This window comes from Wyeomyia smithii, chromosome 1, assembly GCF_029784165.1.
Source record: "Wyeomyia smithii strain HCP4-BCI-WySm-NY-G18 chromosome 1, ASM2978416v1, whole genome shotgun sequence".
Lineage (NCBI taxonomy): Eukaryota > Metazoa > Arthropoda > Insecta > Diptera > Culicidae > Wyeomyia > Wyeomyia smithii.
The window spans coordinates 13,425,108-13,449,613 of NC_073694.1; the positions used below are offsets into that span (position 1 = coordinate 13,425,108).

Below are 24,506 nucleotides of genomic sequence, written 5' to 3' on the forward strand. Positions count from 1 at the left end.
AATGATCAAATACCATTCAATATGAATGTTTTCGGAACCAGAATTACGCCCATATGACAGAAATTGATTTCACAGGCAATTTTAAAGTCCAAAATGACGACGGCTTCTGAAAAACAGTCCAAAGTGACCATAATAATCACCCAATATGAGTTTTTCTTTAACCAGTATCCTAAATAGCATTTTGAAATCCAAGATGGCGACTACCGGTTTGTGAAAAACATCCTAAAATAAACAAATACTATCCAATATGAGTATCTCTGGAACCAGAATGATGCAAGGAGCTAACAATTGACCTCAGGCACCATTTTGAATTGCTAAATGGCAACTTATAGGCAACAGTCGGAAATGACCGAATAATACTCAATATGGATATTTCCGTAAACGTGATGATGCATAGAAACCAAACATTGACCCTGGACACTATTTTGAATTTGAAGACGACCACTTTTAGTTTCTGGAAAACAACCAAAAATACCTCCCAATATGGGTATTTCCGGTGTCAGATTGATGCCAGAAAGACTGCTGATAATGACAGAATACCACCCAATATGAATATATTCAGAATTAAGGCGATGTGCAGAAGCCAAAAGACGTGGATGTTGTCATTTCGATAAAACCAATCATTTCAAACGATTTGTTATTTGACTTTGATCATATCCTATGGCCGATTCGTCGTGCATTTGAAGACTTTTAACACATCGCAAGGAATCAATAAATTTGGAACGTTCAAATAGTACGATACCACATTTAAATTATGTTGAGGTCACATATATCGATCAAAGCAGGTATAGTTTTAAATAGTCTTTGAATTTCTTTTCTTTCCATGACTTTTGAGCCACATATCAAATTGTTATGAAGTTTGTTATTTGTGAGTTTGAGAGATGACTCATTCGTATGACACTATATATGTTCAAATAAGTCGTGTAATCTTTGAGATAATAGACTTTCGTTGTTTTATTAACAATTTAATACATAACGGTTGCTTAAGTTCGATTATAATCAAATGAAATGGGAACGTGTAGGGCAGCCAAACTTTGAAACCACGTGTTCAATCATAATTCATCAGTTAACCCTTAACTAGCCCGCTCATCTGATAGTAATAATCAAATCGGTTGTGTAGTTTCTGAGATAATGAAGATTCGTGATTTTCACAAGTCGGCACATTACAAATGAAGTTACAGTTCGATTACAGTAAAATTCAATAGGGTCTTCTGAGGCAGCTAGACCTTTCATTTGACACTAATTTTGTGGAAATCGGGTCGGCCATCTCTGAGAAAAGTGAGTGAGTCCAAGTAGTCTTCGAAATATGTTCCTTTGCATAGCTGGATTTCACATTTTTAAACATAACAGGCAAAGTAATAGTCCGACTGCAAAACAAATCAATAGGGTCTTATGGGGCAACAAGACCTTTCATTTGCAATTAATTTCATGAAAATCGGTCCAGCCATCTCTGAGAAAAGTGAATGAGAATAAAAATCTGCACATACACACACACATACAGAAAATGCTCAGCTCGTCGAGCTGAGTCGAGTGATATATGCCATTCGGCCCTTTGGAGCACTTTTATACTTTCGGTTTTGCAAGTGATTGCTATACCTTTCTAGGAGAAAGGCAAAAAGCCACCAGGAGTCAGCCATTTATGGCTTCGACGCACTTCCACCTTAAATAGAGAGAGCCTCGCGATAACGCGGGCAATTGTTAGGCCTTTCTTTCCACAATGAACAATCACAAACTCACCAGACCTCGAACGTTTTCAATTTTTGTTTGTATTTCAATTATTATGAGTAAAACCTTTATATGCTTACATACATATACATAGATGGTTAATTGAATATTATTTCCATGCGTGTTCTTTATATTACTTTTTTTCCATTTAGCATGTTCATTGTTTCATTCCAATTGCTAAAATTAACACCTCCGTGCGCGCCTTTTTTCGTCGCATTTTGTATGTGCATCACACTATTTATATCATTATTCGTCGGAGATTTCTGGCTGCTTTTTACTTTTTTTTGTTTTGTTTTTGTTTGTCTGCAGACTGTTTCCGTTTCACTACTTTTAGTTGCTCGTTTGTTTAATCTTTTTTCTCTCATTCATTGCCTGTCTGTATCGGTTGTTGTTTTGTTGTCCTAGTAGGTTCCGGATCCTACAGGTATCGCCTAAAGGCGATCTATACGGCGAGAAGGAGCAACCAAAGCTTACTCTCCACCACCCCTCCTTCCCGGAGTCGGGGGCAACTAAATGAGCAATTTTTTCTCTCTTTCTAGTTAACATTCCTTAATGTTCGGTTGCAGAAATGATAGATAGGAAACAGAACTGGATGTTGATTGATCAAACAGTTTTTAACTTTTTTTTTTTTCAAGGGAAAAAATAACTTCAAAATAAATCCTTATCATTTTTTTTTGTTCTTTAATTGTAATAGTAATCACAGATTAAGACTTATTCATCTCTCATTTAATGGCTATTATTTATTTCACTTAACTTTTAAGGGGTTTTAAAATACACCAAAAAACATTTTCATTATGCCGTATGTGATTTCCTTTTTTCTCCCTCCCTGCAGCAGCAGTGTCTCAATTCTGTACTTTTGCTCGCATGCTCGTTCTTCCGTTCTCTCTCGCTCTCTTGTTCTCCTTTTCGCTTACAGCACAGCTCTGCTCGCTTTAAATTCTTAGTGGTTAAACGTAAACAATAAGATATTTTTTGCTTCATATTTCACTTGTTTAGCGCTATTTACAATCAGTTTTGTTTAGAGTGATACTGTTTAATTTGTCCTAGTTTCCCCTTTTTGTTGTGTTGCTTTCTAGACTGTTTTTTTCTTTGGATTCGCTAGTTTATTCTTGCATTTGCTTACTTGTTGTTGGTACAAAAAACCTTCAAACATTCGTTGAGAATAGAAAGCCCCGAAAGTACGCAGTGGAGGGGAAGCGAAAACTAGAGATTTTTTAGTGCCGTGTCAAATGAATGATAGGTGAAGACAAATAAAAAGGAACGTTTTCTGTGTTCGGATGGGGGCACTGTTTAAGCATTGAAATTTTACACTGAACCTCTCAAGCCTCCTGGAGATGTATTCAAAAAGGTACGAAACGTCGGACATTTCACAAGCAGAAATATTTTTAACAGAGGAAAATAAAAGTATTTAGAGAGAGAATTTGGACACCTTTCAAAATCGCATCAAGGTTCAAGCTCTACAAATTTGAGGTGAACTCGAATGAAATTTTGAACAATGGATGTGCCAGTTCATTAATTTGTTTGAAATAATGAGGAAAACCAAATTCTGAATTTATCTAGGTTCTGTTTTAAATTTTGACAATTTTCAATAGATTATAGCATATTATTTTTTGGTTTGTATTTGTTTTCGTAAAAAAAATGTTAAAAAAATGGCAAAAAGTTTTAAAATCTTAAAAACTAGTAAAAAATTTGAAATTTAAAAGAAATATCGATTAATTCACGAAAGAGATAAAGTAAAAAAAAGTTGGATAAAAACATATAAAAGGCGACAAAAGTTGAAAAGAAAAGGCGAAAAATAATTGAACATTTATGAAGAGAATGTCTATTTAAAAATAAAGATAAGAGAATCAACTTACAAATTTTTCTCGAAAATGTCGAAACAATAAACCACCTTGCTCGCTGCACTCCTCTTTGCCGTGTACTGACCAGATTTCCAGCGAACATCCGTTAGCAGGGTAGTTGTCCAGTCTTCGTGCAACATATCCTGCCCAGCGTATCCGTCCGGCTTTGACCATCTTTGAGATACTGAGTTCGTCAGTGAGTTGCTCTAGCTCGTGACACCGTCAAACATGATTCTTAGCACCCGTCGCTCGAAAGCTTCGAGTGCTTGCTAGTCCTCATCGAGTAGTGTCTACGTCTCGCGTCCGTAGAGAACGGTCTCATAAGCGTTTTGTCTTCGGCAACATTTTAGGTGATCTTGAGTCAAGAAACTTTGTAGAAGACATCATGTTTCTATGTCTTACATATTACGAGCAACATAAAGTTTTCTATGAAGAGACACTGAAAATAACAATTTTCGTTATAACTTTTTTCTCAGATTATTCCGAGTTTTCAAATCTTCTACAAAATTATCAGGCATCCAAAAATGCATGTTTATGCTGAACATCGTTATTTTTTATCTCCTTAAATAAAAAAGTTATTGGGCATATTTCGATATTTTTGGGAATACTTTCTCCTCAACCAGCTCCAAAGTACGCAATTTTACGCAAGTGGCAGCTTCATAGGATGAAATAACTATCTTTAGACTTTCAATTAAAGGTACAAACTTTTGAATGTAAGAGTATGTAAGCAGCCTTTTCGTCTGTTTTTCGAAGCTGATGCTTCATGCTGATTTTTACATGCAAAAATTGATTTGTTCTCATATTCAGTTATATTCAACAATGAAAGCGTCGATAGAAATAGTAGCTTCTTTTCGATTTCCATTTATCCTCCTTCCCCGATTTTAAAAGAGGCGCGCAGAGATTTCATCTTCAGATATCGAGAATATCATAAGATATTCCGTAAAAGCGCTCACGAGGATCTACTGCATTAGTTGCTCATATCGCAGGTTCCTCTTATCACAGAAGCACGTGGATAGCCAAAAGTGGACATTAAAGACGCGAAATCTTGCTCGCCCCTTTTGAAATCGGGGAAGAACAATAAATGGAATTTGGAAAGAAGCTACTATTTTCATCCACGCTTACATTACTGAACATAACTAAATATACCGAAAAAACTCAATTTTTAGTTAATCTATTTCTAAAATATTTTCCATTTTTTCGAACCTTATCGAAGCATGCATGCATGCTTAACTCAAGATCGCTAAGTGCCTCCTTCGAAACTCAAAACTTGTTTTTTTTTATATTTTTGTATACAAAAATCGTCATCGCTTTGAAAAACAGACGAAAAGGCTACTTACATACTCTTACATACAAAAGTTTGTACCTTTAATTAAAAGTCTAAAGATAATTATTTCATCGTATGGAACTACCAATTGCGTAAAAGTGCGTATTTTGAAGATGGTTGAGGTGGAAGTATTCCCAAAATATCGAAATATGTCCAATAACTTTTTTATTTTAGGAGAAAAAAAATAACAATGTTTAGCATAAACAGGCATTTTCGGATGCCTGATAATTTTGTAGAAGATTCGAAAACTCGGAAAAATCTGAGAAAAAAGTTATAACGAAAATTGAAAATTTCAGTGCCTTTTCATAGAAAACTTTACACGCGTCTATCTCAATCTGATGAAAAAGTAAATTTTCTATCTCACTTTTAGGTGGATTGATCACTCATCTTCCTACCTCGTAAGATGCATTTTTGAATATCTTGAAACTTCTCCGAACATACATTATGGCTATAATAAACATTTTCGTCGCTATTCAATTAATCGCACGAAAACGGCAAAATAAAACACTGTGCACTCGTCGCATAACTATGTACTTCTGGGGCAACGTTGAACAGTAGGTAAGAGAGACCATCACCTTGCCGAAGTCCACTGCGAGATTGCACCGGATAATCCACCCATCGTTTCCATCCATCGTAGCCTTAATCAGTCGGATCTCTTTCCGGTCAATTTTATCATATGCGGCTTCAAAATCGATGAATGATGGTGGGTAGGGACTCTGTGCTCGCGACACTTTTGAAGGATCTCCCGCAAAGTGAAGATCTGGTCCGTTGTTGGCCGGCCTTCTACGAAGCCAGCTTGGTAAATTCCCACGAATCTATTTACTAGTGGCAACAGACGTTGGAAGATTTCTTGGGAAAATACTTTGTAGGCGGCATTCAAGATGGTGATCGCACGATAGTCCAATTTGCCGCCCTTTTTGTAGATAGGGCATATAAACCCATCCTTTCACTCCTCCGGCAGCTGTTCGATATGCCAGATATTAACAATCAATCGATGCATGCACTCGGCCAACTTATCCGAGCCCATCTTGGTAAGTTCCGCTCCGGCACCATTTTGCCGGCCGATTTGCAGTTTTGCGCTGTTCCATCGATGATGACATTTCCATCGCCGTCTCGGCACTTTTACTGTACGCCATTCGAGTGTTCATCGAAGAGCTGCTTTCACCTTCCGGTCACCTCACGATCGACCACCAGAATTTTCCCTTCATTATCACAGCACAAAACCTGTGCGGGTTGCGTTGAGTTCCTGGTAAAACTTTCGCGTCTCATGAGAGTAATTTAGCTGTTCTAGTACCACGAGCTCCTTCTCTTCATGGCGGCGCTTTTCCTCTAGGAAAAGTTGGTTTTGCTGTCTCCTGTTGTAGCTATGTCGTTCCACGTTCTGATGGATAGCTCGACGCAACATTAGTACCCGCGCAGCGTTCTTCTCGTCCAAAACCATCGTCAAACCACTCATTCAGTCGATTTCGTTCACATGTTGATGGCTTAGCTAACTCGCCCTCTTCCGGCAGCGATGCTTCCAATGCGCGTATTTTTCAGCGACGTCGATTTGTCTCAGTCGCACGAGATTGTAACGTGGCGGGCGCAGGTATCGAGTCTTCGATCGATTATTAGGTAGTGGTCCGAATTGATGTTGGCGCCTCGGTAAGTTTTGACGCCGGTGATATCCGAGAAGTGCCGATAATTTATCAATACGTGATCGATTTGCGATTCTGTTTGATTTGGTGACCTCCAGGTATATCGATGTGGGAAGTTGTGCTGGAAGAAGGGTGCGCCATAATTATTGAAACAAGAAACAGAGCACCGTTTACCATGTTTTTGGCAAGCAAGAAAAAATTTTTTAAATGAAAATAAGGCTGATACAAATTTCGAATTCTTTTTATGTCCAAGGTTATCAAACTTAGCAAAGGGGGTGGCAAAAAATAAATAACACCGAGACGATAAAAAAGAAATATTGTTGATAAAAGTTTGTGTGCAAGTTATGACGTTTGTAACTTGCACTCAAATAAATGTTGAAAAATAACGCTTTATTATTATTACAGTCATATCTCGATATAAGGCAACCTCGATATAAGGGAGCCTCGATATAACGTAACTTTTACCTCGATATAACGTAACTTTGAAAATGTATTGAAATTGAAAATAAATGATACAGCAACTGTTTTCGGGGTGTAAATTGCTTCAAAAAAGTGTTGTAGTAAGTTTTAAAATTTATGGAACTAATGTGAAAATTGTCCTAAATGGGCATGAAAAAGGTTTAAAAATACTAATAGGTGATGGAAAATAGGTTTTCACGCATCCTTCAGTAACAATACACAGTCTTGCATCAATTAGAAAAAAATTTTTTTTTGCTTGTTGAAATTTTCTCTAAATGGGCATAAGAAAGGTTAAAAAATACTGATAGGTGATAGGAAATAGGTTTTCGCGCATCTTTGAGTAACCGTCAACAGTCTTGCATCAATTAAAAAAATTTTTTTTTGCTTGTTGAAAATTGTCCTAAATGGGCATAAGAATGGTTTAAAATTACTGATAGGTGATGGGTAATAGGTTTTCACGCATCTTTGAGTAACCTGTGTATCAATTGAAAAAAAAAAATTTTTTTTGCCTCTGAAAATATTTCTAAATGGGCATAAGAAAGGTTAAAAAATACTGATAGGTGATGGAAAATGGGTTTTCGCGCATATTTGAGCAACCATTAACATTCTTGCATAAATTAAAAAAAAAAATTTTGCATCGATATAACGTTACTCGATATAACGTAACGAAAATAAAAATAAAGTTGCCTTATATCGAGGTATGACTGTATTATCTATTTCGCTTGCCTTTTGACGACACTCTCTGTCACTGGACTTGTTCATTCCTAAATTAAGCATTAATGCTGTCGGAAAACCAATAAAATGAATAAAACGGTATGAGCTTTTTTTTCTTTCCCTTCCAATATTTAAGATTTTTTAAGGGGGGGGGGGGGGGTGACATAAAATGAAAATAAAATTTATAACGGCCTCACTTATTGAATAAAAACAATAAAAAAACAACCCACGCAATGTGTCCTCCTTTAGCTCTGATGGCAGCTCGGAGACGCTTATGGTAAGACTCGACGGAGGACCGTAGTCATTTTGTGGAATTTCCTTCCAGTAAATTGAGCAGAGACTTCTTCAATTCTTCCAAATTTGTTCCCCCAAATCGAGAAGTCTATCACGTTGAGATCTGGCGAGTTTGTAGGCAACTCATCCTTGGTGATGACAGAGGGAAAGTTGGATTTGCACCAGTCTTGAACGGTCTTCTTTGAGTGAGCCGGGGCACCGTCTTGCATGAAGGTCCAGCTCTGATTGTTATTCGTTTTCTGGGCCTAATAAATATCGACCCGCAAACCAACTTTGCATTTTTGTTGCAGTAATTATGGCGCACCCTGTACGGCCATATTCTTAGAGGTGACAAGGTTGTTGGTCAGCTGTTGCACGCTGAACTTTCCAATTACCGGTTTAAACTCCTCCTCCTGGCCGATTCGAGCGATGAATCCCCCAATGATGATCTTGATATCATGTGTTGGGCAGCGGTCGTATTCGCCCTCCAGCTGCCCTCGGTGCTTCTGAGGTGAGGGTTGTGCATATTGCTGATGCTATCATTGAAAAACCGGCCTTTGGTCCTCAACTGGCACTTTCGGGCTTCTGCATCTCGTCCATTACGATAAAAGCCGATACCCAGCTCATGTGTATTGCCGCAACTCTGGTAGATGGTAAGACCATCCCGGAACGTACGTACCGTAGAATCTTTCCAGCACACCTTATGCAGTGCTAAGATATCTAACTTGCGACTCTTCAATTCATCGGCAAGTACTCAAGTGCTTCCAATAGATATCGAATAATCGGCAGTTCCATGTTCCGAGTTTCCGATCGTTAGTCTGTTTAGTTCTTCGTTCGTTGCTAGATTGTTTTCCCGGTGCTAACTTGAACTAACTGAAAACTGAACCTTCATAATTAATAATGACCCAATTATGGACACAGAGCAATAGCCTAATGAAGTAAAACGAATTAAAATATTTTCCTGCTAGTCAATCCGCCACAAAACCCAAAATTGCCAAAAATAAAAAAAAATAAAAAGTTCCAAATAGTCGAAAAAATATTATTATTGAAGAAACAAACGATAAAATGAAACGTTCGAAGTCGACCAGAAAAGACAATATCTTTAAAATGATTAAAATAGTTATGGCTGTTGAAACGTTTTCGGGTAAAATTCGTAAAGTGCTCCGGAAGCCAACAAAATTCAAAAAAAAAAAACGGTAACATTTCTAGTAAAAGATTTTCATTTTGTCAAGCAATCTGTAGCTGCGAACTGATTTTTGTCCTGAAAATTATTAAAAATAGTATTTTTTGATAAAACGCTCAAAAAACTAAACAGTCGGAAAGAAACGATGCAAAACAAAGTGAAAACAAAACGGAACGAAAAAATCACAGGAGGGTTGTGTGCAAAGCCACGACCGCAAGGTTGAAGTAGAATACTTTTACAAGAAAGATAACCCGGCTGCTTGCGTGTCAGTCATTTCTAAATCGGATTTGTTTCGTATATACCGCTTGTTAAGCACAGTATCAACAAATCGTAATAAACATCATACTGCTGTGCATTTGCAGCAGCATCAAACCTTAGTTGCAGTTTATTAATAACCATTCATTCAGCTCTTCCAAATACATTTAGTAGCCTTGAAAAAGGGCGATTGCTGCAATTGCAACTTTCATTCAACTATTACATAAATGCTTCATGGTCAGATATACCCTCTGCAACTATTACGCTATCAATAGCCATGCCACAGTTGTGGCCGCTATACGCTACCATTGGTATCCGCTGCCCCTGCATCAGTTGGCCTAGCTGCTATCGATGCTGAGATCCGCTGCAACTGGTGCGCTATCCATTGCTATGCACAGTGGGGAATCGCTGGCCATCAGCCAAAAAAAAATTTTATTTTCGTTAGCTGTTTCATAATATTTTTCCTTTATTGCTATAACATTCAAGTGTCTAAATCCAAAATTTGGGTGCAAAATCATGAAATCTGAATTTTTTGGTTTTTTTTTTGAAAAAAGTACATTACTTTGAAACGCTCTGTAGCTTCAAGGATAGCTTGGATTTTTTTGACGTCAAAGGAAAAGTTGTTGTAAATATTGTGCAAAACAAACCCTTTTCATTAGATATTGTAAAATTTGGTTATAGTAGGCCTGACACTAAGAAAATTTTAAAAAAACCTGATTTTTGGTAGAAAAGTAGCTTAAAAGTTTAGTTGCCGCAGTTTGCCACGGTTGTGACTACAGTCAAAATTTAGGTAAAACAAAGAACAGTCGTCGCACTCCGCATCTTTTCGTATTCATTTAGAACGTTGTGTCATTCCAGTGTCTTGGTTTTCGAATTCATAAATTTGTTGAATTTTATTATGAAGCCTTCAATTTCAGCGGCACCACCTAATTCACTGTCTAGTAAGTTGTCGAGTCATGGTGTTATGGTGATTAGGAAGATAACATATATATGAAACAATGAAACATCGAAAATCACTAGAAGAAATGAAAATTGCAGCGAAAGACATTTTTCTTGCTGATAAGTATAATGAATTTCAAATTTTCTGGAAACAATTCAACACAAGATTCAAGCGATCACAGCGGAAGATGATGATGATGATGACTTTTTCAATTTGTAATTAGTTTGTGTTACTTATGTTGTTTTAGTTTATTTAAATATATATATATATATATATATATATATATATATATATATATATATATATATATATATATATATATATATATATATATATATATATATATATATATATATATATATATATATATATATATATATATATATATATATATATATATATATATGTATATATATTTAAAATTTGTTTATTTCGATGGGTCGTCCATAAATGACGTTTTTTTCAATGGGGAAGACGCCCGGTGGCACTACTTGTGGTCAAAGATCATATAATTCTATAAAAAGGAAGAAAGTGCCAAAAAATATTAAAAATTGAGTTTCGTGTTTTATGGACGGCCCCGGTCTTATATAGGCCAAATAGCATATTTTAAACTGCAAGGTATATGATTATGTCGACCGTGCTTGGAAAGCAGTTTTATAACGACCAATCAGAGGTCTAATTTTCCGTTTTGACAAGGCTTAACTATTTTCAATAGTACAATAGTTTGAATAATAAAATTACAATTATCTTTATTTTGGAAGAATCTTAGAAGATTTTCCAATCTATTGCTGTAAGAACGAAGGAAATCCATCGAAAACTAACCGATTTATTAGCATTTGAAATTGGACATATTTTTCACTTTTTTCGGTTTTAGATTTTCATTTCACATCCCTATGTAGCCGAACTTCCTGAGAGAAGTATTCTACTTCAAAATAAACAGAATCAAAACTAGAAAATCATAGGCAGAAAATTACCAAAAATTGGAAAATTAACGAATATAAAATAAAATTAAGTGCGGTCTAGAGTTGAAAAAAGAAAAGCCAGAGAAACTGACGCTGAAACTCCTTCAAGTAACGGATTTTTTCAAACAGAATTAAAAGCTGAAAAATTGCAGATGAAATTTGATGCGTTTGATCACTTGTTCGATTGGCAGAGACCCCCGGAAGACTGCAAAACGCAACGGAAGGTCTAAGCTCACCGAGAAAGTTCTTCGTTCGGTAAGTGATCTGCTAACTTCCGTAGCGAACTGAGAAAAATAAGGCTTCCGTAATTTCACTAACCAAACAAAATATGACAAATTGCAAAAAAATCGGTATAAGCCACAAAAAAAAATGAAAATGATAACCTCTGCAAAATATTTTAAAAAGAATAAAATAGTTATGACTGTTGAAACGTTTTAAGACAAAATTCTGGATAGGAATTTTATGCCGCATTCGATTGGCAGAGAGTCCCGGAACACTACAAAAAGAAAAAAAAAGAATATGACTCTTTTCCAGAGAAAGTATGACGAATTGCGAACAAAAACAGTTAAAAACAACACAAAAGTCGAATACAATGTTGAAAAAAATACCAACAAGTGCTAAACTCCGGGGAAAAATATGTAAAAATTGCCAAATAGAAAACAATCGACGAAACGTTTTTTTTTTTTAAAAAACGTGATGTTGAAGTGTTAACATTGAAAAAAACTAATAAAAAATCAATGAAAATGTATTTTTATAGTATGATAGAACACACAAAAAATCCAAATAGTCGGAAGGAATTTTTCGAACTAAATTTCTATTTTTAACAACGGCTTTTACCCGTTAACATTCAAGTTCATTAACCAGACAATGTGTGCAGTAGGGAAAGCGAAAAATAAGCGAACTACGATACTACGATACAGATTTGGAAAAATATACTACATCCCGACGGGACATGAACCCGCCATCTCCCTGTCTACGGCATCACATTCCACTGCCGACTTATTCTTTTGCTCATCCCTAACTACAGTAATTATTCGCTAACTGGGCACGCTTTAACTGGGCTTCTGTTTAACTGGGCGCTCGCTAACTGGGAGGATTCCCAGTTAAAAAGACAACAAACCTCAAATATCAGAACTAACGAGGGGCATGTGGATTGGGAATAAAAACTGAAAAATTTAAGTTTCTCTAATCGAGAATATTTGGTCGGCGTGCGACGGCGATCAAAGTTTAATCACCCCTTATATTTCCTGCAGGCTGCTGCAGAGAAATTTTGTAATAATACCATTATAAACTGTTCAAATGATTTCGTTTTTTCATGAAAGATAGATTATCAATTTAAACATCCACTGGTGAACTCGATTTTTTAAAATATGGCGCTTGGTTCGGTCTGGTCGCACGCCGACCATTTAAAATACAGAAATAATAATAAAGCTGATAAATGTACTCGCTATATAAAACTAAAGTTTAAAAGCTTTATTTGAGAGATAAGTTTGTAGTTGTGGCTTCCCTGTTTGGTGATCAACTTGAGAACGAAAGCCTTTTATGAAATTGTCGCGAAGCAGCGTTAACCATCGAATTCCCCCTTGGCGTTGGGATGATATCCCAGTTAGCGAGCTGATTTCATTAACTGGGAAGTGCTCGTCGCCCAGTTAGCGAACAGTATCTGTCGCACACTGCTGTGCAAGCGTTATTAATACGACTGAAAGTCGAAAAGAACTTATGTACAAAAGCGAAAATTATAAGGCCAAAACGAAAAAATAAACATATCTTAATAGAAATAGCTAGAAAACTTAAAAAAAAAAATAACTGGCAAAATATTCGAAACCCAACAAATGACAAAGGAGATAAAACTATTGTAAAAATTGTCTCCAATTTAGGTATAAAATTGAAAAAAAAATTACAATGTAGGTAAGAGTAACTGACTTTAAAACTTCATTGAAAATAGTGGATCTTTTCAAACAGAACCCGAAGTCATCCTAGAAGTAGGACGAAATTATGCAGACGAAATTTCATATATATTTTATACCTTGTTCGATTGGCAGAGTGCTTCGGAAGACTGCTAAACATAAAACGAGGTCGAATCTGGTAATTTCTGCAGCGACCTGAGAAGCGACGCTCTTTCTAGTTCAGTGACTAGAAACCAGGGGAAGTGAATTAGAAATCAAAGAAAGAAGAAATTTAAAGTAATTTTTTTAGTAGTTTTCGCTGCGTTCTAAAGTATTATTTTTGAGTTCGAGTTTTATTGTTTTTGTAATGAAAATAGAAAATCTTTTGTTAAGAAAAGATGCTTGAAAAATAATGAAAATTTTAAATTGTACAAAAAACAATTGTTTAACTTTATTTCAAAATGTCAAACAGTTTGAATCCAAAGCATTGACGAAAGAAGTAAGCAGATAAAAATTGAGAAAAGCATTTTAAAAGTTTATACAAATGAAAGAATATATATGCCTATTGAAACTGATGGGAGAATCATCTAGTGCTAAGTGATGGCAAGAATTTTAAATAAAAACATCGTAACATTTGAAAAATAGGCAAAAAAAACATAAAAAATAGACCATCACAAATTGAATAAAAGTTGAAATAAAAAAAAATGATAAACGCTGCAGAAACCAATAAAATTTATAGAGGCCACATTTGACAAAAAATTATTTTAAAAAAAACAGTAAAATGTCAAACGTTAAATTATAGAAAAATGATAGATGTCAAAAATAGAAACATTGACGGAACCTGAAGTTGACATCGAGATCTGGAGACGAAAAAACGATCATCGACGTAAAGTTACAGACGAAATGGTATACATTTTATGCCTCGTTCGATTGTTAGAATGCCCCGGAAGACTACAAACCAAAGAGGGTCAAAGTTCGTCGAGAACTGAAAAAAATGAAGGCGACGCAGAAAACAAAAATGTCACATTATAATCTGCCATGAAAAAAAAAACCTTCTTACCGGAAGAGCCAACGCTAGTAAACGGCACAAAACTCCGGCACAAATGTTGATTCGTTGGCAAATTGGAAAGTTCAGCGAAACATAATCGCATCAACAATACCTACACACCCTCCTACACACAGACTAGATCTTGGGGATCTCGTCGTTAATTTATTCTATCTATCTAGAATGATGATAATTTGCGTGCCCACCACCATCGCGAAGGTCTCAAATTGCATTGCGGTCTCATTATCATCCCCGGTGGTCACGGTGACGAAGGACGCTATCTGCTTCGCGCATCGCTTATTCAGTGCGAAAGCTCGGGGAGTAGCCATTCCAAGTTGTTTTGTTTAAATTTACTATTTACTAGTTAATCCTGCAACAGAACGAAAGGCTCTCGTTCGATTTTCGGGTTTTGGTATTTAATTTTACTAATATGCTTCCTTTTATTCGCTGTTGGCATTGCGTTTCTCAAAAGAGAAACCTACTTTCTTCGGAAATAAGTTGAAAAGTACACGCCAAGGACAGGGAAACAGAAAAAAAATATGAAAGTGTCCTTAAAGGTTGTTGATCGTAGCTTGAACTTTTCTCTAGCAATTCAAGAGAGTAGCGAACAAAAATTCACCGCGAAATACCGTTGTTCGGTTTTCTTAAAGGATTACATATCACTACATAGTATCTCTACAGATATTTGCTTCGACTTTAATCCGTAATTCTTGCTAAAGTTTATCAGTTGAAGATTTTACGTTTAGATCTAGTTGTTTATTTTTTCTCTTACTGTTAGCTGGTTTGTTTTTATTTTCTCTCTTTTCTTCTCCTTTTTCCTTGTTATTTTTAACATGTCTGATTATTTACAAAGCGACTATCCACGACTAATTTCTATGTACTAGATTTTTTCGTCAACTAGCAATCGACATGCGAAAGATGGGAAACCAATAGGATCATCCTAAAACCAGTTCTAAACACGTTTTTCTTTGTCCAAATGAAATGCACAATTTAGAAGGAAACTTCTCAGAGCCCTACTATCCAACTTAATTAAAAAATGACTTCCAAACGAAAGCCCACCCTTACCCGCGGTGCTGCCGCTCGATAGACGGACGTAGTTAAGAGCCTGTCACAGGTTTTATTGATTGCAAAATTGGTTAAAAAAATAAATTACTTACAGAAAAGGGGGAAAAACCACCAATTCTCGAACCGGTGAGTGTGCAGAGACCAAGAGAAGTCACCTTTCCTGCATTGTTCTGTTTTTTTTTTTGTTTTTTTTTCTCTCTCTCTCGCTCTAGCTTTGCTTTGCACTAATTCTATATATTTTGTTTAGTTACTACTGGATTTATCCCCCTTGCTTAGTACAAAAACAGTTTCCCAGTCCCGGTGTGGACTAACACCATTAGCATTACTAGTCACCCGGATGTTCCGGACAGCTGCGATTCACCTCGAACCATTTGTCGATACATCTACCGAGAAAAAAAAAAATAGATTAATCATATGCACCAAAATCAATACCGGCTCTCTGCTGGTACTCACCCTTTATGATAGATGCATAGGCAGGGCAATCTAGCAATGATATCACCGGGACATAAATCTTCTAAACATATAACACATTCACCCTTGGCATCCGTTAAGCAATCCTCTGAACGTGGCGACACCACCAGGTTGCACAGCACATGAAAGCAGAGAAAAAGAGAGAGGGAGAGAGAGTAAAAAACACAGGAAGTAGAGAGAACAGTGAGACCGGTAAAGTTTTAGGCTCTGTGGCGTCCCCGTCGTCAGTCTGACCGACCGACCGGTAGTAAATCGTTGAAGAAAGGTTTATTGTTGGGGTGGAGGGCAACCCGGTGCGAGCATTGCGCTTACCATTGTAAGACAAACGAGGCTTCGTTAGGCACATTACTAAATGACACTCTATATCGTCCGGCATGACAAACTTGCTGCACACTGGACATTTGATGCCTGAAAGAACAGAGAGAGAATGTAGAATGTAGTTGATTATCAAGTATGAATATAGGCTTAGGAATACGTTGGGAGCGTAAAATGCTATCCGTTTGACTTGGCACCAGATTGGGAGCTTTTGCGTGCCGTTTTGTTTGCTTTTTTGATTTATTATGCAGTCAATGAAAACAAATCTTAACTTGTAAATATGGACGTTCTAATTATTACCGTACATATTTCGGCTGAAGGATGGACCTAAAAACGAAAGTAACAAATCAGGGTCGATAATTTAACCTGAATGAATCGGATTGAAATGCTTCAAAAATCTATAACTGATGAACCTCGGCAACTCAAAAAATAAATTAGGTGCGAAACTAAGTTCTCGCTATCGTCAATGGATGGCGTCAGCACAAAGTGCTGGTCGAGTTGGCCGTATCAAAACGTGATTCACCAAGCTGAAAAATGTGTTCAGCAATCCGCTTTGAAACGTTAGTGATTGAAAGTACGCAATGCCACAATACTTTTAGTTGTGCGGAAATGTTTGATTTTGTGTCAAATAATGGTCATTCACGGGAGGTGTTATTTTTTTTATTACATTAAAAAGAACTGCGACTGAAGCGCATCGAGGGTAAAAAAAATTAACGGAAGTGCCGTTCTAAGTAAAACGACGTGCCGTCGAAGACGCTGAATTTTAAGGATTTGCAAGATGAGGATCCATGCCAAACGCAGGAACAGCTTGCTTCGGTAACTTACCCTCCAATGGCGATTGTATACTTTAGGGATAATTGAAAATCAAGGAACTTGAGTTCGTTAGAATTACCAGTCTATGGGCTGGCAGTTCTGCTCAAATGAAAACATCGAAAATAGCTTGATTCGTGGATAGCTTCAAAAGACGAACTTTTTTCTTCGTAGCGATATTCGAGCTCTGCCAGAAAGATGAGATAAAGTTGTAGCTAGCGACGGGAATGCTTTAAATGATTTATATTCTATAAATATTTTTTAAATTTCATCATTTTTGTCTTCTCGAAACTTTTTCATCAGCTTGACAGATCTGAGCGCGATACAACGTTGCATGGGCTGTGTTGAACGAACGCTGGAAGATACACGCATAAAAAATGGGAGGTACTTGCAGTGAAAATGATGAATCCGAATTCTCGTTGCGATTGCGGTGGACCAGTTCTCCGGAAGCCAACGTTTTCTACCTTTCTCTATGTCTACTCCGTTGGAGAAGCCATCAGCGAAGTGGTTCATGCAGCGTCGGAGAGTTATTAACCAAAAAGTGTCTCTTCATTCTGAGCCATCACTTTCCGATCAGGTCTATGATCAATCGTAAGCATTCAGATCTTCTTTCTCTACGACTACAGCAGCTGGAATAGAAACTTCTCGGCAGACTCTTCAAAGTTCGGTAGCCACAATTTACACGGTAAATATTCCAGCAGAACCGAGTGAGATGCACAGATTTCTGTCAACGGTTCTGAAGGTTTGCAAAGGGCGGTTACACACAGCGAAAGCGCTTCTGGACAGCGGATCACAAGCAAATCTCCCAGAGCGGATCACACGCAAAATCCCAGAGATCCTGTTTGGTTTCGATTGACTTCCTGTTGATTAGGCAGGTTACTGAGGACCAACCGTCAACAGCAGTTTCAATCAGTAAAAGGAATCTGGCCGCTGACATGTTGTCTATCGATTTTTTTTTTTTTTTGGGTTTAGAATACTGCCGTTCTACCAATAGTTGTCCTATGTTTTAGAAAACTGCATGCAAACTTGTTTAGTCCTTCCGACTTAGATACCACATCGATATTCAGCTGCTTTATCTCCTCAAACGATTGCTTCAGGTAGTGGGTCGACGCCAGATCCGGCCAGAACACCGCGTCTTTGCTTCAATGGAATTTCTTGATGAACGACGTAACTTCCAGCAGGCACTTAGTGCTATAAATTTTCTCGTTTACGGCAAGTCCGGAACGAAAGAAGAGCGATTTTTACATTCCCTTCTCGCTGATTGTCAGCCGCAGCAGCATCTTCTTGGGGAACTTGGTGTGTGAAACGAACTTCACCTCGAAGCTCACGTCCTTTGTGGGGGAAGTCTCGTCGTACATCATCATTCCCACATCGGGAAAATCGGCTTGACCATCTTATTCAGCCGCTGCAGCTCGAAGATCAGTGGACGATACTGTCACTTTCTGACATGTATGTTTATGTTCGCCAGGTACTTTCGCACTGTTTCCCGACCAAGCGCACGCTTCGAAGAGCTTCGTAGCCGCAAGGTTACAGAGTCCGCTTTGACAAGCGAGTGGTGATAGGTTCGAATCTTAGTAGAACCAAGCCATTCGTTGGCAAAAGGACTTTAAGTATGAGTTCATTCTCAGGCTCTTCAACATAAAACTTTCCTCCAGACTTAATAACCACTGGTCTAACGCTTCGATAATATCTTAGACGCTGTTAGAGTGATAGCTTGCAGGTGGATATGATAAGGTCGATAAGGAAGGAAAGTAGGTACTAAGTCTGAAGGAGAAGACAATAAGCACTATAACACGAAGCAGATTACTCTTCTCAATAAGTAGCACTGCAAAAGGGTAATAAAACAAAACGTGCGAACAGCAAAAACGTCCGGACAATGCCACAACAGATCAAAAAACTACTGGCCGCAGTGGGGTCCATACAAAAAAAAGTGCACGCAGCGAGGTTACCACTTTTCCGTCGGTCTTCCTTCTCAGCATCTTCTGGAGCTTCTTGTTGCTAAGGGTCGTCGGCCGCGATGCTCTGATTGTTGTACAATAGTGCCAAGCTGTTGCAGATGTCGGAACGGGCGTATCAGGCGTCCACAAAGTGCCGCACGATGTTCGTTTCCGACGCGGCAGGGTACCGTTCTTTGAACGCGCACACTTAAGAGTTCAATTGATAGAGCTGTCAATTTTTTTTCTGCTGACTCATGGGTTACTATGTCGGTCAATTCGGCATAATCGGCAATTTTTGTCCCTTTTTTCTTTGCAAACATCACTCTTGAAAAGTGATCGGGTGCATATTCAACGCGTTGACAAATTGTTTTTGTTAGGGAAATAGAATCACGTTGTCCATTGATGTGAACTTTTGTAAAAAAAATACTTCTACTCTTTGTCTATACCGTCTTTGGGTAAATTTGAACCACTTCTTCTCGTGATTCTACGGGGCGATACGTGGTGTGTCTGTTGAAGTGAATGGATTTCGAGCAGATGAACAGCGGAGCGGAGTCCAGAACAGAGGCTATCTTGCTGTGGCGAAAATAGGCACAGCTGTTGTTACAAGCTAGCTTTAGACTGCATAACGGGTGTCGAACTCGGAAACAGTTTTGGCATAATTAGCTGAGAACATCGTCCACTTTGAGTTTCGACCAGGAGCGCGTAAAAACGCTTGGAATTCTTGCAGAGTATCCAGCCCAGTCCTCTCGATCGACAAAATCTAAGGTGAGTGACTTTAAAATCATCCCTCTAAATCAGAAAAAGTATGCATTTTATGTAACTTAAAAAAAAGCAGGAAGCTGGTATCCAAGACACGACATTATTCATCAAATTCTACAGTTATATAATTATTTCGCTGCGTTATTGTAAGCGACTAAGCATGATGCATTTAAGAAATTGTTATGCAATTAATGCAATTGCATCAATCGGCCTTTTGTAAGGCTGTTACATGTATTTGGAAGAACTTAGTTAATAAATTTTATCAATGTGTAACTGTGATTAGGAGCCAGTAGTTTGATGTTCACCACAATCCAATGATACTGTGCATAACCAGCAGTATATACGAAACTAATCCGAACCCTAACAGAAAAGCTCGGCACGTTATGCCAATGACGCTAAATGAGTTTTAGAAAATTCATAACACTTCATTCAAAAGGATGTAATGTTCTCAGAAACACAGTTATAGTTGACATAACAGTAGAATTTTGAACCTCATACTCATGACTGCTACCAGTTAATGTTTGTACCAAAACGGTTTTACGGTTCCCCGCTAAAAAACCGAACAGGTTAGTGGTTGAATGCTACGAAACTAAGCAAAAATGATTGATTTTCAACTCAACTTTCCATCAATTTACTATTTTTTTTTTGTTCATCTATAATTTATTTGACACGGCACAAATACAATTTAATGTTTAACGGCGCCAATTATATCTGGTAGCTTACTTGCTAAAGTATCTTAATAACTAAAAGCAAATTTTTTATCCTCGCTGCCGACTATGAGCTGAAACTAAATGTAACTTAAAGCTATAATATGTTGCAATGAAAGCACTGGTTTACTGTATGATGGTTTTCATTGCCATAGGTAAGCACATGTTCCGCTGCTGGGCCAAGATATTACGGACTGGCATATTGGGTTGTTTCCATCGGGCCTTGAGAGTATCGTGCGGGTCTGATTGCTGTTTCCGGATCCGGGGTCTTAACGTGTTCTTGTCGTTAGGCTGGATGCAGGCGGAAGGGGGTAGGACTAAACTGGGGCGTGGATGGATTTCAGGAAAACGTATATAAGGGACATGTAGGATAGGTCCCGGCTCGCCAAGACATCACGAACAGGAACAGTCGACTGCCTACCTTCGGCCTGCAAGAAAGCTATTAATTTAGACCTGGCGTCACGGTGTACAGGGCATGACCAAACAACGTAGTTATGTCGTGATAACCTTCACCACAGGCACAGATACCACTTTCCCCGAGCCCAACACGACGGAGATGCGCGTCAAATCTATAGTGATTGGACATAAGCCGGGACATCACGCAAATGAAATCCCGACCTACATCCAACCCCTTGAACCACGGGTTCGTCGACACCTTGGGGATTATGGAATGTAACCACCTTCCCAGTTCCCCTCTGGTCCAAGCATTTTGCCAACTGATGATCGTATTCTGACGTACAAATGAGAAAAATTCATTAAAGGCAATTGGTCTTTCATAAATTCCACCGTTTGTTGCGCCCACCTTAGCCAAAGAGTCCGCTTTCTCATTGCCCGGTATCGAGCAGTGAGAAGGGACCCACGCTAAGGTAATCTGATACGAATTTTCGGATAAAGCACTCAGATGTTCCCGTATTTTCCCCAAGAAATACGGAGAGTGCTTAACATCTTTCATCGATCGGAGAGCCTTAATGGAACTGAGACTGTCCGTAAAGATGAAATAATGGTCCGTGGGCATTTTTTCGATAATCCCTAGGGTGTACTGAATTGCAGCCAATTCTGCGACGTAAACAGAAGCAGGATTATCAAGCTTATGGGAGACGGTTAAATTGTTATTGAAAATACCGAAGCCAGTGGACCCCTCAAGAAGTGATCCGTCAGTGTAGAACATATTGTCGCAGTTGATGTTTCGATATTTATTGGAAAAAAATTTGGGGATCTGCTGCACGCGTAAATGATCCGGGATTCCACGAGTTTCTTCTATCATGGATGTATCGAAAAACACAGTAGAATCAGAAGTATTTGATAAGTCGACACGATTTGGAATATTCGAAGAAGGGTTCATATTATGGGACATGTGATTGAAATACAATGTCATAAAACGAGTTTGAGAATTAAGTTCGATTAACCTTTCAAAATTTTCAATCACAGGACGGTTCAAGACCTCACATTTGATAAGAATGCGAGAAGACAGGCTCCAGAAGCGGTTTTTCAATGGTAGTACTCCAGCTAAGACCTCCAAACTCATCGTATGGGTCGACTGCATGCAACCCAAGGCGATACGCAAACAACGATATTGTATTCGCTCCAGTTTGATCAAATGTGTGTTTGCTGCGGAGCGGAAGCAGAAACACCCGTGCTCAATGATAGACAATATCGTTGTTTGGTAAAGCCTTATAAGGTCTCCTGGGTGGGCTCCCCACCATTGTCCGGTTATTGTACGAATTGTCTCGAAAAAAATCTTTGTTGACATTTTTTCATCAGATACCTCACGTGACAACCCCAGGTGCCTTTAGAGTCGAACCAGACACCAAGATATTTGTGTACCAAAACCTGAGAAATCGTTTTACCCATTAATTGTGTTTGAAGCTGAGCAGGTTCATGCTTCCTAGAAAAAACTACTATCTCAGTCTTCTCCGGAGAGAATTCGATACCTAGCTGTAAAGCCCAAGCAGACAAATTGTTCAAGGTATCTTGCAATGGTCCTTGCAAATCGGCAGCTTTGGCTCCTGTAACAGAGATTACACTGTCGTCTGCAAGTTGTCTTATCGTGCATGAATTTGCCAGACATTCGTCGATGTCATTTACATAAAAGTTGTAAAGAAGGGGGCTTAAACATGAGCCCTGGGGAAGACCCATGTAGCTAATGCGAAAAGTTGCCAAATCGCCGTGCGTAAAATGCATGTGCTTTTCGGACAACAAATTGTGCAAAAAATTGTTCAAAATTGGAGAAAATCCTTGTCGGTGAAGTTTACCCGAAAGAATGTCAATAGAAACGAAATCAAAAGCCCCCTTAATGTCCAAGAACGCAGACGCCATTTGTTCTTTGCGAGCATACGCCAGCTGAATATCTGTTGAAAGCAACGCAAGACAATCATTCGTCCCTTTGGCACGGCGGAAGCCAAATTGAGTATCTGATAGTAGACCATTTGATTCGACCCAGTGGTCTAAACGACGGAGTATCATTTTTTCCATCAATTTCCGGATACAGGATAGCATTGCAATCGGCCTATAAGAGTTGTGATCAGAAGCTGGTTTCCCTGGTTTTTGGATGGCGATCACCTTCACTTGCCTCCAATCCTGCGGTACAATGTTTTGCTCCATGAACTTATTGAACAAGTTCAACAAGCGCCTCTTGGCATTGCCGGGTAGATTCTTCAACAAGTTGAATTTGATTCTATCTAACCCAGGCGCGTTATTGTTACAGGACAGGAGGGCAACTGAAAATTCTGCCATCGTAAAAGGTGATTCTATCGCGTCGTGACCCGGAGACGTATCGCGAACAAAGTTTTGCGCAGGAACAGAGTCCGGACATACTTTCCTGGCAAAATCAAATATCCACCGATTTGAAGACTCCTCGCTTTCGTTGGCCGTTACGCGATTCCGCATTCTTCGGGCTGTGTTCAAAAGAGTGCTCATCGATGTCTCCCTCGACGTCTCGTTCACGAACCGACGCCAATATCCGCGTTTCTTTGCTTTAGCCAGGCTTTTGAGCTTGGTATTAAGCTCCGAATACCGTTTATAGTCGTCGGGTATACCTCCCTTCTGGAAGGCCAAAAACGCGTCGGATCTTTGCGTGTAGACATCGGAGCACTCTTTGTCCCACCACGGAGTTGGAGGCCGCTCTTTGATCGTTACGCCGGGATATTTCTTCGTTTGGGCTTGCAACGCGGCGTCGAGGATTAAGCCCGCGAGGAGGTTGTATTCTTCAAGTGGTGGGTGATGTTGAATCGACTCGACCGCTTTTGAAATCATTTCCTCGTATAACTTCCAATCGACATTCCGTGTGAGGTCATACAGAATGTCAATTGGTCGCATGCGAGTTGACCCGTTAGTAATTGAAATAAGAATAGGCAGATGGTCGCTACCGTGAGGATCGAGGATTACCTTCCATGTGCAATCCAACCGTAGCGACGTCGAACATAAGGATAGATCCAAAGCGCTTGGGCGCGCTGGAGGTTTCGGGATACGTGTCATTTCACCGTTGTTTAAAATAGTCATGTCGAAATCATCGCAAAGGTTATAGATTAAAGAGGAGCGGTTATCATTGTAAGAGGAACCCCAAGCCACGCCATGAGAGTTGAAGTCTCCCAAAATCAAACGTGGTGAGGGAAGAAGTTCTATTAAATCAAAGAGCAGCCGTTGCCCAACCTGTGCTCTGGGAGGAATATATATTGAGGCAATACAAAGCTCTTTACCTTGTTTTGTCATTTGACATGCGACAACTTCGATGCCTGGAATCGAGGAGAGGTTAATACGATAGAAAGAATAGCACTTTTTAATCCCTAAAAGTACTCCTCCATATGGGGTGTCTCGATCAAGGCGAATAATATTAAAATCATGGAAGTTGAGATCAATATTTGAAGTAAGCCAAGTTTCACAAAGGGAAAATGCATCGCATTTGTTTCTATTTATTAAAACTTTAAACGAATCCATTTTTGGTAGAATACTTCTACAATTCCACTGTAAGACAGAGATAGAATCCTTCGTATACGCAGATGAATTAGGCATCGAAGGATACAATCGCTGCAAGGAGGGGCCATTGGGCAGTCAACTGCTTCAAAAATGATCTAACTGTTGGGAGGAATGCTGTAAGAAAAATTTTAATTGGATCGGGTACATTGCAAGTTTAAAAAATCCAGTCCACAATGTAAGAAAATTTCACTAATCCAGAGTTTGTTTCATCAACTGGAAGTGCAAA

At 38.5% G+C, this 24,506-nt stretch overlaps 1 protein-coding gene and 1 long non-coding RNA gene across 2 annotated transcripts in view; both read right to left on the bottom strand.

The window, feature by feature from the left end:
• Positions 1-1,746: 1,746 nt before the first annotated feature.
• On the bottom strand, positions 1,747-10,644 carry LOC129726717 (uncharacterized). The gene is made up of 2 exons (XR_008728389.1): positions 7,931-10,644; positions 1,747-6,648 (listed from the first exon to the last, which is right to left on the bottom strand). It is a non-coding gene; the product is annotated as an uncharacterized LOC129726717 (long non-coding RNA).
• A 112-nt stretch (positions 10,645-10,756) lies between these two features.
• Positions 10,757-24,506, bottom strand: part of LOC129726710 (E3 ubiquitin-protein ligase ZNRF2-like) — a 51,494-nt gene continuing 37,744 nt past the window's right edge. Inside the window, exons 4-6 of the mRNA XM_055683716.1 lie at positions 16,093-16,188; positions 15,763-15,868; positions 10,757-15,692 (exon numbers count right to left, since the gene is read on the bottom strand). Coding sequence (XP_055539691.1) covers positions 15,635-15,692; positions 15,763-15,868; positions 16,093-16,188 — 260 coding nt within the window. The 3' untranslated portion in view covers positions 10,757-15,634. The remainder of the gene's footprint in view (positions 15,693-15,762; positions 15,869-16,092; positions 16,189-24,506) is intronic.